Consider the following 16,996-nt stretch of genomic DNA (forward strand, 5'->3'; position numbering starts at 1 on the left):
CCCTGGGTTAATCCAAATGTCTATTTTCTCCATTTCTGTATCCAGGCTGTAGATTACCTATGGAGAAAATCATAAAGTCTGTAGACTGGTACCAGTAAAGATTTATGGTTTTTGAGAATCAATGATCCCTCAATAACCTGTCTGCTTTTCCAGTCAATTCTCATTCTGATTCCACATGAAGGTCATTTTTCAATTTCTCTACTGTCTGAGGCCTCTATCTCATCATTTCATAGAAAAACTTAAGTCTCAACTCTTGCACTAACTTCTCTGTGAAGTTTTCCTGATTCTTTCAGAAAGATCCAAGGATCTGTAAGATTCCTCCAGTATAGTAATTGTATGATTGTATTGTAATTTTTTGCTAATCTGTTTTTACATTAGACTATAAGCTCTTTGTGAAGCTCATGTCTTATTCATCGTACCCTGGCCCGAGTGCAGTGTGGAAACAAAGCTTATATATTGTCCCTAAACTCTCATTTCCCAGGTGAATACACTACTTACTGCCAAACGAGTTAGGTAACTTGCCTACAGTCACACAGATAAGACAGAATTAGAACTTGTTTCCTGTCTACCAGTGTAGCTGCTAGGTTGTGCTATAGACCCCCAATGATAAGAAGCAACTATAGAGGGATTCAAGGAACACTACCTGTCTTCCCTTGGGTAATTCTCCTGTTCACATTCCAGGATGCATACACATCACCAGCTCAGCTTCTGAGTATGGAAAGCAACTAAACTTAATTTGTGTTCTGTGGCACAAGAAAGAAGAAGCTGAGGGGCTTATAGTATTTTTGTGCAAAGACAGATCTTGGGACTGCTCCCCTGAGACCAGCCTGAAACAACTGAGACTTAAAAGAGATCCTGAGATAGATGTCAGTGAAAAATCATCTCGGCTGGTGTACACCATCAACAAAGTCACACCAGTGGACAGTGGGACCTACCAGTGCTGTGCCAGGAGCCAGAAACCGGATATGCACTTTCAAGGCCATTTTTTCTCTGTTCTAGTCACAGGTGAGTCCCTAATATCCCTGATGCCATCAGGCCAGGAGTGAGCAGAGATTAGTAGATGTTTCAGCTCCTGAATAGGTAGTCTCCATCTTGGATAAAGTCCTTTCTATCACTCAATCCTTTGCCAATGTCCACTGGCAGATACTGCCTTTTTTCAAAACACACATGCAACGGTAATCTCATTGTCTTTCATTCATCTTACTGGAGTGGCCACCTTATTTTTATTGGGAGACTGAGTCACAGGAGGGTAAAAAGAGTTGTCATTATAAATGCCCTTCACTGGTTGGGGCTAGTAAAAGCAGGTACAGGTGTGGAATTTAGGCTTCCTATCTTCTAATTTAAGAGTTCTTCTTGAGATATGGTTACATTTCTAAAAACAGGCAGGGAGGTGCATTTGAAATAAAATGGATGTCTGACTTAAGGGGCATTCAGCTGCAAGAAACAGAAACCCACTCAAGCCCCCACATATTAAAGAGTGTGAGTAGAGATAAAGCAAAAGTACAGTTGCCCTAATCCATTTCTTAGAATCAGAAATCAGAAAGCTGACAGGGGGCTGGTGGTGTAGTTCTGTGGTAGAGCACTTGCCTAATAAGGACAAGGTCCTGGGTTCAATACCCAGGGACCCCTCCACCCCAAAAACCACCACCAAAAGCTGACAGGACTGTTACTCTGGGTCTCAACCTTTCCAGGACAGCAAGGCCTCTTATCTCTGCATGTCTCCTGCATTTTGTACATGTTCCCTCTGTTCCAACACTACTTTGGCACAGCCTATATGTGGCCACTCCAGCCCCAGCTTTATAATGGGCCCAACAGAGTGGTTCTCTGTTCCTATATTCTCAGACATTAGAGCAAGTCTTCAATATTCTGTGAAAAAAATTTATCTTCTACCTAGAATATATCCAAACTACCAATCAATGTAAGAAAAGAGACACTTTCAGATATGCAATGACAAAACACCTTGCCTTTCACACGAACGTTTAAAAGAAGATACCAGAGAATGTGCTTCAGTAAAATAAAGTGAATCAGTAAAGTGGATACAATGGGATCCAAGAACATGGAATGGGGAAGAGGGAGGGTAATCCTAGAATGAAAAAAGGTCAAAAAAGGGGAAACAGTTTAGAAAAGAGCAAGAGAGAGCTTTGAAAAGGAGATCTGTAGGGAATAAAAAGGCAATTAACAGGTTATCTTTCTGAAGGCCTATAACAGATCTGATAAAAAGATTTACGACATGGGACTGGGGTTATGGCTCAGTGATAGTGCACTCACCTGGCACATGTGAGGCCCTGGGTTAGAAACTCAGCATCACATAAAAACAAAAAATAAAGGTATTGTGTCTACCTACAACTAAAAAATATATATATATAAAACCTAAAGACTAAAAATATATTAAAAAAAAACAAGTTCTAAAAAATAAAATTGTGACATGGGTCTGGAAAATTCTGTCAGTAAAAAAATTAAATTGGGTGCTCAGTATATCTAGAAAAAAATAAATTTTCCAAAAGAAACCACACATAACTCTGCAAAAATAACATTTATAGAATTTGAATTGGGCAAACATTATCGATTTGACTAAAATTTGTGATGTTTTCTTTTGAAGGATGGAGAGAAAGGAAATGGGTAGAAATGTAAGAGAACTGTATCATCTGGGGCTGGGGGTGCAGCTCAGTGTAGACTGCTTGCCAAGAATGCATGAGGCCCTGGGCTCAATCCCCAGCACTAGAGACAGAGAATTGTATCATCATTTTCTGTAACAGAAAGTCAACAGGTAATTTTGAACTGCATTATTAACAAGTGGTAATGAGCATATTATCTAGGAAATAAAACATTTAAAAGAGTTGGCAGTCATTATCTCTAGGGAATAAACCTAAGAGGATAAAAGGACACTGCCAATATTATCTAAGAACTTTCAAACACTATCTTAATTATTAACTTCATGAAAAATACATAAATCATCTCTCCTCCCCCCCACCAAATAAAGAAACCTAGTAAGGAGCTGTTTGACAAATGTTTCCATCATATCCTATGGTTACTAATTAATTAAAATTTTCTACTTCACTCCTATAGTCACTTCCTTGCTTCCTGGTGTTTTCCTATCTGACTCGCTGTAGCATTCAGCACTTTGTTTGCTCCTTCATCAAACCTCCCTCTGTATTGGCTTCTGTGCCTCTCCCTCCTGTGTTTTCCTACCTATATGGTTTATTTTCTCTGCCTCTATTTCTTTCTCTTACCTCCCAAATATTTCCTAAGACTTACCCCTCACCCCTTAAACCTTTTCTCTCCGAAGTCTGCATCCACCCTCATTATCTATACCTGTTACCTCCTTGCAAATGACCCATAAATCAACTTCTCCAGCTTTAACCTCTAAGTTTTAAACATTTCCATTGACAAATGGACTCCTAGCTCCTGGATGACATACCATCTACTTAATATCAAAACTATCCTCCTGAGACCTACTTCTGTACATGATTCTCAGTCCAAACCTTGGTTGCATTCAATTCCCAGCACACACACACACACACACACACACCGGGGGGGAGGGGGGGGAAGCAGTAAACAAAACCTTGTGATTCCTTTTTCTTATTCCCAAGTCAGTCAGTTACTAAATACACACTTCATTTCTTTCCAAAGATGTTTTCCAGGTATCTTCCTCCAATCCATTCTACATACTGCCACTAGACATCTTTCTAAGATGCTAATTTTCATATGCCACACCACTACTGTTTAGAAAGTATAAGGTGGCTTGTTTGGTTTTATCCTGACACTGGAGGCTCTACAAAATTTTGTGAATACTCTGCTTCAGTTAAATTAATGGTTACCCTCTTCCATTTACCTAATAAATATTTATAGTCTATCCCAGGCACAGTGCCAGACCTCAGAGAATGAAGTACAACATAGTCCTTGCTCCTTGCTCCTTGTAGTCTAATATTCATGTTCTCCTAGTACATCCTAAGTGTTTCTAATTATGGTAGTTTTTCTTAACAAAGAATGCCTCTCTCATCCTTTCAGCTTATTTAAGTATTACGATCAGCTCATATAGGTGATTCCCAAATGCAGAAGTGAGGTTTCTTTTGGAAGGTGAAACTAGTAGGACTAGATAGGTAACAGGTCACATTACTAAACAATGCTTTTCAAATGAGTGTTTACTATGTGCCAGGCATTGTTATTTCATTACTGTCCATGTGCTCTTGAAGTAGGTGCTCTTACTGTCCTGTGCTCAAAGATCATTTGTCTAAGTTCACCCAGGAAGTAAATGATAAAAATCCACATGTATTCCAATGCCCAAGATGTTAACTCACATTAAATTGCTTGATCCACTCCAGAAGATGGTTTTTAAATGAAATTTGGGGATACTCAGGTCCAGGGTTTTTAAGCTTAGTTGTCTCTCTGGCAAAACTCTTAAGTTCCTACAAGGACTATTTGCAACCCTGGTGTTTTTGCGGTACTGGGGAACTCGGGGCCTGGTGCTTTCGAGGCAAGCACTCTACCAGCTGAGCTATCTCCCCACCCAACCATGGTGTTTGACACACACTAGATTCTCTATATTTGTTGTGTATCATAATCATCACCCACGTGTTAAGAATACTTATTTGGACAATGAATTATGCTGGGAGGTATCTTTGGAGATCATATAAGACATGTTCTGAGATGATGCAAAGGAGATTTTTTTGTGGGGGTTACTAGGGATTGAACTCAGGGGCACTTAACCACTGAGACACATCCCCAGTCCTTTTTTGTATTTCATTTAGAGACAGGGTCTCACTGAGTTGCTTAGAGCCTCACTGTTGCTGAGGTTGGCTTTGAACTCAAGATCCTCCTGGCTCAGCCTCCTAAAATGCTGGGATTACAGGCATGAACCACTGCACCTGACTCAAAAGGAGATATTAATCTTTGTGGAACCCTTGATCCATGATTTTTTTTTTTACTTGGGGAATTTTTTATTAAATTTTCACACAAATATTATTTCATCTTTGCATGCATTTAACAAACAAGGAAATGATACAAAAGTAAAAATCCTGTACCTTTTAAGTTTTTTAATGTTTTTAAAAATTTTTTGTTTTAATTATACATAACAATGTATTTTGAAACACAAATGGAGTATAACTTCTCATTCTTCTGGTTGTACATGGTGTAGAATCACACCAGTGTGTAATCATATATGCCATGATTCTCTTTTGAACCAGAAACGGGGAACTACACAGTGACAGGACTGCAACAAAGAGAGCACCCTGAAGTCAGCCAGAATGAAGGCACTCTCACTTTAGGTTTCCCACAAGAAAAGATCTGGGTATTGCTCATCATAAGTCTGCTGGCCCTTTAAGGTATGTCCAGAAGAACTTTAAATATGCCAAGCAATGGGAAAGCTACCTTTGCTGCCTTTGTTGTTCTCCAGGAGTGGTAGTGTAGAAGGAAGCCCAGAGGGAGAATGAAATGTTCCTTAGGCCCTGGTTATTCACAGGAAAATGTGGTAGACCATTCTTGGGTTCAATTATCAGTACTGGGGGGAGGGGGGAATTGAATCAGACTTCCCACTGGATATAAGTCAGATTTGTTAGGAATGAAGGCCTGTGGAAGAGGCAAGTAAATATGGCTGCCACTACTTGCTGGATGAACAGCAACAATTGGCTACAAATTGAGAGAACATACCTTTACCTATTATGTGAAAACTAAAAAAGCAAGAGAGACTTGGGTCTGGAGAACAATGCAGCTTCTCAACAAAGTGGATGTTCAGATTGAGTATATTAAATACTTTGTAGCTAAGTCCTCTAAGCACCATTTATCAATATGGAAGGTTTTCCACACTAGATAAAAATGATTGGAACTTCCAATAGGTTTTTATTATGCTTTTGCATAACAAGTAACTGAGGCAAGTTTTCACCTGTCCTTGGGATTCTCAATTTCATTTTATTTAGGATTTCCTCAAATTAGTAACTACCAGTTTAAATGTCACCAGAATGTTTGTTCTGAAAACACAAAGACTTGCCTTGTTTACCCCAACAAAAAAGACAACAGTTGACACATAGCAGGCTCTTAATAAATTTGTTACAGAACTTGCATGATGAGTCAGATGCTTTATATATGGTGAGTCATACAACTTCATATGAGCAAATGTCCCATCAGGAAATAGTAATGACCTGCTATATGAAAAGTACCTCTCACTACTTCCATCATCATCCTCCCCTTTTTGTGATTCCATATTCAGAATCAGGAACAGCAAAAACTCCCTATTCCAGCCCCCTAACCACAAATCATCAAAAGACACCTTAGCTGTTACTCTTGGCAAGGACTTGCTAAATCTGCCAGTTTCCACATTTAAAAGCAACTATCCAGAAGTCTGATCCTTCCAACATAATTTATTAATTCCAAATACCATGGACAATTAGGTTATTGTTATTAATAAAATAAATTTTATTTTTTCAGGTATTTAACTCTAAAGAGAAAATAGCCATATAAACTTGCTCTTTATAGTCTAGTATTATGTTCATTTAACTACCTTCAACTCCCAAGTTATCCTAGAACAAAACCTCTGAGCTTTGTCCCAATTCCAGTCAGGTGAAGAATGAACCTTAACATTTAATTATTTTTCTCCTTTATTCAATTCAAGTAGTTTTACAGGTACACAAAAGAAAAAGAAAATTCACCACTAAATGTTTAAACAAGAAAGTATATACTATGTATCAGCTTCCTTTTCTTTATTCTCCTCTTCCAACTCAAGGCTCAGTAGAATTATGGAAGAGGTAATGTTCAGTAGAATAAAAAGTACATATTTTCTTGGGTCCAGAAAGACCATATCAACCAAATTATCATGCTTACATGTAAGGAAAAGGATGAGGAAGTTACCTGGATGTCTGTGCCTCCTTCTGCTCATGAAGCTAATTTCAGTAAATATCCTTGACCCATCACTGTGTCAACAACTTCTATACTACATGTGGAAAACCTACCTTAAACTTTTTGAGTGGCATCTATTTCTTCTTTGTCCCATCTCCAAGTCAGGAGAGACCAAAGATTTGCTCCCTTTCCACTTCCACCAGGATTTGTTTAGGTGTGCCCAGGATTACAATCCCAGTTTTAATAATAAGGCACAACATACACTGGGCACAGAGGTGCATGCCTGTAATTTCAGAGATTCAGGAGGCTGAGGCAGGAGGATCACAAGTAAGGTCAGTCTTGGCAATCTAGCAAGACCCTCAGCAAATTAGTTGAGCCTCTGCCTCAAAATAAAAAAATACAAAATTAAAAAAAAAAATATATATATAGGACTAGGGATGTAGCTCAGTGGTAAAATGCCCTCCGTGTCAATTACCAGTACTCCCCACCACACTAAGTAAATAAATAAGAAAGACACCACATATATACTATGTTTCTACTTTCCTTCCCATTCCCTCTAGTCATACAGGCCTATAAAACACATCCCAGGATAGGACAGGCTCTTATTACATTAGGTATATTGTTATAGTTCCACAATGTGAGATAATAATACAAACTTTTCTTTCTTTTCACAGCTTTATAAGCTTTGTGCAAGAAGAAACTTTTTAAAAAGTTACAGAAAGATAAACTGACAATATGCTGAGAGAAAATACAACCCACGGGATAACAGATGCTAAATATTCTAAGAATCTGCAGTAATATCTGTGGGGTAAATCAATATATTCCCTGACCACCCCTCCTCACTGCCAGAGTAAGCCTTTTTCCCACATTAGTACCAGTAAATTTAAACAAAAACAAACAAAAACCAGATTTAACAAGTTCCCAAATATTGGATAAGTACGTGTGTGTGTTTCACCACAGAACTTTTTTTCCTGCTTCCTCCCACAATACAGCCAAATAAGCAAGTCAAAAAAAATTGAACACTTTTTTTCAGGAAGAAATTTTTATTTAACACTATGAAAGAGAAAAGAAATAAGCAAAGATAGGTAAGAGAGCAGAGGAAGAGAGGCAGACCCAATGACTGACTAGGTATGCGAATGAGGAAGTAAAGACAGACGCTGGTATTCAGTAGCATCTATACAGCACTGTTGGAGAAAGAGGAAGACTTTGCAGACCAGGTGTAGATTATAATTGTTCAGCTTCAACTAAGTATTTGCCAACTTCTTCAGCCATTTCTTCCTCTTTTAAATAAATGCCCAGAGCAGTACTTGCAGCATTTTTTCCTAAACTCACAAATCTTCTTGCTTTGGACAGATCTGTCATAGTTAAGGAGAGAAGGGGGGCAGGATATTTCTAATAACTGGAAATATGTGAAAAAAAAGATAACAGTTTAGCTGGAGCTAATGGCAAGTCATCAAAAGAAGACAGACACCTTAACTATGATAGACCTACCAAATGTGAGAACTAAGGTTGTGGGCACCAAGAGAGCTAAGGCTACACATCAGTAAGATCCTCATTAAGGATGTCTTGAGGATCGAAAGTTTGAGACCAGACTCAGCAACTTAGCAAGACCTGTCTCAAAATAAAATTTAAAAAATGGGCTGGGGATGTAGCTCAGTGGTAGAGTGCCCCTGGGTTAAATCTCCAGTACCCTGCACTAAAAAAATGTATGTATTTGTATCTGGATATTATATCTATATTTCAACTGGATGCAGATTCTGATACTACTGGTAAGGATAAATTGATTTAAAAACATTACTGGTATCATAGCAGCTTTTTGTTATAATATTCATTCATCAAAAATACTAAAACTAAATACTTAATACTAAATATAGTTGTCATCTTGTTGAGAAGAAATCTAATGATTTGGGGGCCTTAAAAATGGTATTTCTTGGGTCTCCGGTTGTAGCTCAGTGGTAGAATGCTTGCCTGGCACATGTGAGGTATGTGTTTGATTCTCAGCATCACATAAAAATAAGTAAATAAAATAAGATACTATGACCATCTACAACGAAAAATATAATTTTTAAATGGTATTTCTTACCAGGGAATGGTGGCACACACCTGTGATCCCAGCTGTGAGGTTAAGGTAGAAGGATTACAAGTTCAAGGATAGCCTGGGTAACCTTGTCTCAAAATAAAAAGGGCTGGGGAGGTGGCTAAATGGTACAGCACTCTAGCATGTGCAAGGCCCTTGGTTTAATTCCCCAGTACTGGGGTGGGGGGAGTACTTCTTACTAGAAAAAGTAAACAACCACAAGCCTACGTCCCCATGATTCATACTCCACTTTTATGAATACCATCTAAGTATAATTTGCCAGCAAAACATACAAAGTTTACATGCCTAAAAAAAAAAAAAAAAAACCTTAAAAGTTGAATGTCCATAATTCCTCATCTGTGACAGGTATGGGAGATCTCTCCCCATAACATCTTTTGGATCAATCAAGGGCTACAGGTTGATTCTGAAAAGTATCTACAGTTTTACACAGTGTTCTCTCTGTTTTCTATTTTAAACCATTGGAGGAGCCCAGTGGTTCCCAGCTAAATTTCCCCCCACATTTTTTATCAGTTCACCTCATCCAATCTTTTTCCCAACTCCCTGCATTGGAACTTATGATACTCATTTAGGAAACTCAATGAGAGTACTGTCTCCTATAAGTCACCCTCAATTCTTAAATCTCCACTAGATTATTCTTGTAAAGAGCATATTGATCATTCCATCTCTACCACAGAGGGCAAAGAGGATTATCTCCTTAACATCCAACTATCTATTTGAATATACATCCTGCTCCTAGTCCTCCTAAAATCTCTCTACCTGCCTATATATGCTCTAGCAACCAACTCTAAAGTGCCCCTCACTTATAATGCCCCAAGGGTTGGCTTACTATGATTTAAAATACAGATTATGCTTTTCCTCTGAGTGATTTTGGTTAAGACTGATAAATTTGTATTCCTTGACTGAATAGGACCTGGAAACCAGAGAAATCAAAGCATGTACAAGGTCATTAGAGATACAATTTGGTAATCAAGACATTTTAGGGCTGGAAGTATAGCTCAGTGGTAGAGAATGTGCTGAGCATGTGTAAGGCTCTCAGTTTGATCCCAACACCACAAAAAATTTTTTTTAATTAATAGATCAGTGTATTTGAGTTAACTACAATATAGGAGCAATGGATGATGAATGCCTTTTCCTAAGAGTCATTTATTCTCAATCCTTGGAAATGACTAGATTTTTATTTCTAGTCAATCTCTTCATCACAGATCATGTAACGAGGTACCTAAGTCAACGGTATCCCATAAAAGAGAACTCACAAAAACACAAGGCCTAGAGGTATGTAAAAATGAAGGACTGTGAGGCTCCAGTACTCTTCTATGCCCCTGTTCACTTTTTCTCAGTGCGCACCATATTCCTTCTTCCTCCAGGGTGAAATGTGTATGTGTGTGTCTGTGAGTGTTATGGCTTAGATGTGAGGTCTCACACCCAAAAACTCACATGTGAGACAACGCAGGAATGTTCAGAGGTGAAATGACTGGATTGTGGGAGTTAAAACTGAACCAGTGGATTGATCCATTGATACGGATTAACTAACTAGGTGGTAACTGGGCATGTGGGGTGTGGCTGGAGGAAATGGGAGCATGACTTTGAGGTTTTTATTTTGTCCCCGATGAGAAGAGCTCTCTCTGCTTCCTGGATACTATGTCCTGAGCTGCTTTCCTCTGCTGCACCCTTCCACCCTGATGGTCTACCTGATCTCAGGCCCACAGCTATGGAGTCAGCCTGAACCTCTGAAACCACGAGCCAAAATAAACTTTTCCTTCTCTTCAGTTGGTTCTTGTCAGGTCTTTTGTCAAAGGGAAGTAGAACTGACTAAAACAGTGAGTATATACATTATATGAATGCACACACATATACATAAATGTGCAAAACAAAGACATAAGCAAAGACTTTTTTTTCTTAATAGCTGTTTAATCAAAGTGAGACATGCTAGAGTTAGGAAAAAGTTCTTCCCCAAAACTCTTCCTTCTAACTTGAGACCAAGTATTGCACCATAGTACCACTCAAAGAAAACAACTAAGAAGCACTTGCCCAGTGGTTATGCAGCAAAGGTTGATAAGATTTAGAATGAGCTAAGGGCGCCATTTCTACCTTCTGGGCCTAAAATAATTACTTTTTCTCATAAATTTATAGACTATTGTAAGAAGAGCCCAGTAGCTATAAGTAATAGGGACATTATATCATTCTGGAGTCTCCAGTTTCTCAACTCTTCAGAGAACTAGCAACAGAAACTCTTGAGGAAAATTTAATTTTTTTTTTCCTGGTGGTGCTGGGGATTAAACCTAGAGCCTTGTGCATGCAAGGCAAGTACTCTACCAACTAAGCTATATCTTCAGCCTAGAAAATTTGATTATTAATGCTAGGATTATTCCTTCTCTCAACTCATTAGCTCTGAAATTTTAAAGATGTTGAAAATATCAACCAAAACATCCATTCCTCTGTTGTTCCCATCCAGTTCCCCAGCTGTCTTGCCAAACTAACCCATATGAAAATGGATGAAATTAACCTACCTGGAAGCTACCTGAGAAGTAATAATCACTGGGAGGAAAAGAAAGCTCTATCCCACATAATCCCTCAATTTCCATGTCTACCAATATCTAGGATATCTTTCCAAATTACGTGCAAATCAAATAATTTTCTTCATTCTTAAACTGTAATGGACAAAAGGAAATATATAGTCCATATATATATGTATCCACACACATACATATACACACACAAATGACAAGAGAAATTATAATGGACAAGATAAAGAAGAGGAAGACATTCAGAATAAGAAAGCAATCTATTTACCTCTGTATAGAGTTCAAAGGGTAGGCCAGTTAACACGAATGTAAAGACCTCAAGTTCACACTAAGGGTTCACATTCTAAAAGCTCTTATAAGGGGAAATTTATTTCACTAAAATGGGTGATACTTAAAAAGGGAAAAAAATAAAATTACAACAGTTTTCTCTTTGACAATCAGTAAAAAGTTGGAGCAATTGATTCAATCATCTCTTCCTTGATTCTTATAGTCTGCAGATTCCTAAGTATGTAGCCTTCCAGCTGTAAAGGAATCAACACCTGAAAAATCCAGGTTATCTAGCCTTCTACTACAGTGGGTGGGCAGTATATCTAAACTGTTTGAAATATTTAAGAGCAAGGCATTCTAAGAAATAAATTCTTAAAATCCACATTCTGGTGTGAGACCAATGAATCTAAAATGTTTTTTTTCCTAAAATGGGAGTCAGCTCAGACTTCCAAGTTAATTTAGGTTAAGGAGGAAAAAAACAGAAGTTATGTACACAAAACATATCATTACCACCGAGGTCTCTTAAGCCAACACAGACATTTCTCGGAGACTGTTCACTTGGAAAAACTTAAGTAGGATGAGGATCACTCTGTGTGCACTGGATTTTCCTCCTTGTGATGATTAAATTTGTGCATCAATTTGACTAGGTTACAGGATGCCCATATATTTGTTCAAATATTGTTCTTGTTGTTAGCTAATCCACTCCTCAGTATTTATCCAGAAATAAAATCTGCATACTATAGTGCACTATACAGAAACATCAATGTTTATAGCAGTGCAATATACAATAGCCAAGTTATGGAACCAGCCCAGGTACCCATCAACAGATGAATGGATTAAGAAAATGTGGTACATATACACAATGGACTATTACTCAGCTTTAAAGAAGAATGAAATTATGGCATTTACAGGTAAATGGATGGAACTGGAGAATATCATGCTAAGTGAAATAAGCCAATCCCAAAAAAACCAAAGGCCAAATGTTTCCTCTCATAAGCAGATGCTGATCCATAGTCGGCAGTAGGTAGGGAAGAATGAAGGAACTCTGGATTGTGCAGATGGAAGAGAGGGGAGAGATGGGGTGGTGAGGACAGGAAGAACAGTAGAATGAAACAGACATTATTACCCTAAATGTATGTATGAAAAAAATTTTTTTTAAATATTTATCACTGTCAAAAAAGATAAAAAAATTTTCAATATCACATATTACTTTACTAAGATTCCTCTAAAATGTTCACATTTTTCCTGTTCCCAAATGATGTACACAGATGTGTACTTACAGAAAAATTTTAAACAAAGAAAATGTGGTATATACACAAAATGGAGTACTCAGTCATAAATAAAAATGAAATTATGGCATTTGCAGGTACATGAGTAGAACTAGAAAACATCATGCTAAGTGAAATAAGGCAGACTCAGAAAGTCAGGGGTCAAATGCTTTCTCTCTTGCAGAAGCTAGAGCAAAGTAAAGGAAAAAAAGGGTTGGATTTCACAAAAACAGAGGGAAGATTAGTGATAGAGAAGGAGATGCGGAGAGGGGAAAAGGGAGGGAGTATGAAATGAATTTGACAAAATTACCCTATGTACATGTGTAAATATACCCCAGTGAATTCCACCTTTATGTACATATGTAAAGCATCAATTTTTAAAAAATAAATAGAAGGAAGTAGAGGAAGTGGAGTAGAGGAAGGGGAACGGAGAAGGGAAGAGAAAGCAGCAACATTGGGACATGAAAGAGTAAATTAAATCCCATGCATGTATGATTATGTCAAAAATAAACCCACTATTATGTGTAACTTTAACACACTAATAAGCATTAAAATAATAATAATAATGAAATAATAATAAACATTATTCTGGGTGTGTCTATGAGGATGTTTTGGATGACATCCTCAGTACAGTAGGAAGAATCCAGCAGACTGCTATCCCTAACTAATGTGGGAGATCCTCATCAGTGAAAGGCCTAAATAGAACAAATAGGCTGACCTCCTTCCACTAAGAGGGAACTCCTGCCTGAGTGCTTAAACTGGGACATTAGTGTTTCCTATTTGTTGGACTAGAACTGAAACATCAACTCTCCTTGGGTGTCAGCCTGCTGGCATTCAGACTGGAATTTATATTACTGCTCAGGCCTTCACACTTGGACTGAAACTATACTAACTGCTCTCCTAGATCTAGATCTTTAGCTGTCCACTGCAGAATTTGTATAAATGCATAAATCAATTCCTTATTAAAAAATCTCTTTCTATATTACACATACATTCTATTGGTTGTGTTTCTCTGAAGAACTCAAACTCCTTAACTTTAAATAATCTGGAAGACTGAGATGAATCCCAGTATAGGAAGAAATACTACAAATTCATAAGTTGGAGAAATGTAGGAAATAGCAAAAGGAGCCTCAAGGCCCCTATCAGTGCAAAAAATGCAAAGAAAATTTCAGATAATTTAGTCTGGTGTTGTTTGCTATACTATACATTAAAAAGGCAGATTTCTATCTAGCACTTTGCTACCATTCTTTGTCAAACGACTCAGATCCTTTCTAGTTCTCCAGTTGTAACTAACACCAGATTAACTTGACATCATCAGACACTTAACAGGCAGACAAAAATTTCCAAGCTGTCAAAATTTTTTTCAAGATTGCTGATACTGTTCTACTTGAAACTGCAATGTGCTTCAACTTCAACATAACCCATTTTCACCTGAGTAGTAGTTAAATATTCTTAACAACTCTCACCTCCCCACATCCTCTTCACACCCAATACAAAATCAATGTGTATTCTCAGGTTACATTTCAAGGTTTAACCACAATAAACAGATCACATCCCCCAAAGAAACAGTCACTACAGAGGTATGAGAAGCATATAAGAAAAAAATCTTTTATTCCCTCTGGGTTCAACCTGAATAATACCGTCTGGTCACAACTTTTAGAAGCAGGCTAAAGTTCAGCAGGCTACTCTCCCACTTTTCTCTTCCCTTTCCAACTCCATCATCTACCAAAGTTCAAAGAGATCTTTAGCCCCCTTCCCTTACCCCTAAATCAGTGACAGTCAACAAAAATTGAGGAAAGGCTCTTAGCCAAGAAAGAGATTCACCAAAGAGTGGCAATCTTATTCTGATCATTATAAACTATGAAAAACTGATATGACCCTATAAATGGTGCCACTTTTAATGCACCTTTTGATACACTACAGCTGTTATATGTCCCCCCTGTGTCCTTTTAAGACTTTGAAGTTTGGACAACATTCTTGACACTCTTTCTTCATTTATTCAACTTTAAACACTTGAAGAGCACATGTAGGGGATACTGCTACCTTAAAAAGTAAGGCATACCTCTTCCAGACCAAGTTGTTTGGGGCATGATCACATTAATCAGTTTGATTCTAAGTATAGCCAGAATCAAAGCAGAACATAAGTTTCAAAGATGAAAAATGGGCTTTAAAGATTAAAAGACCAGGTAAAATCTCAATTCCTAAAGAGCAATGAATTACCAAAAGCAGTGAACTGGATATAGAAGCAGTATGAAATAATTATATTTCTATGAGAGAAATTATATTAAGGTCCTTAAGACACAAACAGTAAACAATGAATTAAGGATCATTAAAAAAAAAAAAAAAAAAGATTTTAAACATCTGTCTTTCTGTGTCTACATGCTGCCCAACTCATTCCCAAAAAGGAACCAGACTCCTACCAACACAAGATTCTCAAGACATGCCACATTTCTAGGGAAACTGCACCTACTAAACAGTCTTTAAAAATTAAAATGTGAAAACTAAAGTATATAATAGGTTACTTTTTCCTTTCCACCGTAATTTTTCTTTGATTTGCTCTTTGAGGATCAAAACAAAACAAAATCATTAGTCTCGGATTCCTGAATTAACCTGACATCACCTCATTGCTAATGTGGTCAAAAGTAGATGCTTTTGTACAATAGACAATAGAACTGTATGTCAGCAGGACTTTAGGGCTCTGGTTCCTCTGTATTTATGTAAAACATACTAATGGCGGGGTAGAGGCTGAGAAGGAAGTGGAAACATCTATTACGAGGCAACATGACAGATAGCAGGACCCTAGTTAGACTTCAAGGAACTGATTCTATTCAGGCAGGGGCAAACCCACATAGTTAAGTTTTGCACTTAAAAAAAATTATCACTCTGAATTCAGGAATAAGAAGCATTTGGTTGTAGATACAATTCCAAGTTAGTAAATACTAACTTTAAATTTAGAGAAGAAAAACACTCATTGCATTAATATTATGGGTTGGGGGTGATTCCTAAATCCATCTACTATTTTTTTGTTTTGATAGAATTTACAACTATGGTAAGAAGACTACCACAGACAGCCCTGGTTCAGGTGTGATCTTTAGTTTCAGAAAGTCCATCGGTCGTGGAGCTGACTATCATTGCTAAATCTGTTGCTTGAAGAGGCCTCAGAGCTCTGGGTTTGCCGAGTAGAGTCCTCACCATTTAAGCTCTTCCTACATACAGGACATGTGTCATGCTGAAACAGAAACATATTAATCCATATGAATATTTTGGCCTGAGAAACTAGGAGTACTGTACTCTTAAGAGTACTGTACTCTTAAGAAAGTTAATGCACCTAAAATTATGACTTGACAACTAGAAAGACAAAAAGATCATGGAGCTCCTCAACACAGAGTACATTGGGCTCCAAGGTGTGAAGTCAGGATATCTCCCAAACACAACTTTAAGCAAAACTAACAGAATTCTTGGCCAGCAAATTTACAATAAGTAGCACATTTCCTCATTTCTCCATTTGAGGACCAAACAGAATTAACTAGAAACAGCAACCTAAGATTTAACAGGAGAGTAAACGCTCACTACTTTTCCATGTAATGTAGATGAAGGGCCAGCAAGCTTTTGTAGGCTACCAACTCTGTTGAAACGATTCAACTCTACCCATGTAGCACAAAAGTAGCCGCACTCTATACACAAATAAGCTTATGTGTACCAGTAAGACTTTATTCACAAAAACAGGTGGCAGTCCACAGTGGCCTGTGGGCTACAGTTTGCTAATTTTTGGTCAGAAAAGTTCCAAAGAGAGAGTAGTCTAACTACACCTTTACTTTGAACCATCTCCACAAGAAAATGTCACTTACACGAGTGCCTCATCACAGAATACAGCTGGCTGTACTCACCAGTTCTAACCATGGCACAATGCAACTGCTGTGAAAGAAATGATTGCAGGGTAACTGTCGGACTTTCTCTTCAACTGTGTAATCTTCTTTGCATACTGGACATTCTAAACCCATATCTGTGGGAGG

General features: G+C 37.8%; 2 protein-coding genes across 8 annotated transcripts in view; one reads left to right on the top strand and one right to left on the bottom strand.

The window, feature by feature from the left end:
- Positions 1–15,504, top strand: part of CD160 (CD160 molecule) — a 51,119-nt gene extending 35,615 nt beyond the window's left edge. For 5 of the 6 annotated variants that reach the window (XM_079140481.1, XM_079140479.1, XM_079140480.1 and 2 more), the window contains 2 exons: positions 682–1,005; positions 5,184–15,504. In XM_079140481.1, the coding sequence (XP_078996607.1) occupies positions 682–1,005; positions 5,184–5,320 (461 nt within the window). In that variant the 3' untranslated portion in view covers positions 5,321–15,504. Of the gene's footprint in view, positions 1–681; positions 2,461–5,183 lie in introns of those variants that run through there. The other variant, XM_079140484.1, reaches the window with a different exon arrangement.
- The window catches only part of RNF115 (ring finger protein 115), a 96,247-nt gene continuing 93,815 nt past the window's right edge, over positions 14,565–16,996 (bottom strand). For both annotated transcript variants that reach the window (XM_079140426.1, XM_079140427.1), the window contains 2 exons: positions 16,871–16,986; positions 14,565–16,212 (listed from right to left, as the gene is read on the bottom strand). In XM_079140426.1, coding sequence (XP_078996552.1) covers positions 16,081–16,212; positions 16,871–16,986 — 248 coding nt within the window. In that variant the 3' untranslated portion in view covers positions 14,565–16,080. The remainder of the gene's footprint in view (positions 16,213–16,870; positions 16,987–16,996) is intronic.

Source organism: Sciurus vulgaris (genome assembly GCF_902686455.1).
Source record: "Sciurus vulgaris genome assembly, chromosome: 1".
NCBI classification, from domain to species: domain Eukaryota; kingdom Metazoa; phylum Chordata; class Mammalia; order Rodentia; family Sciuridae; genus Sciurus; species Sciurus vulgaris.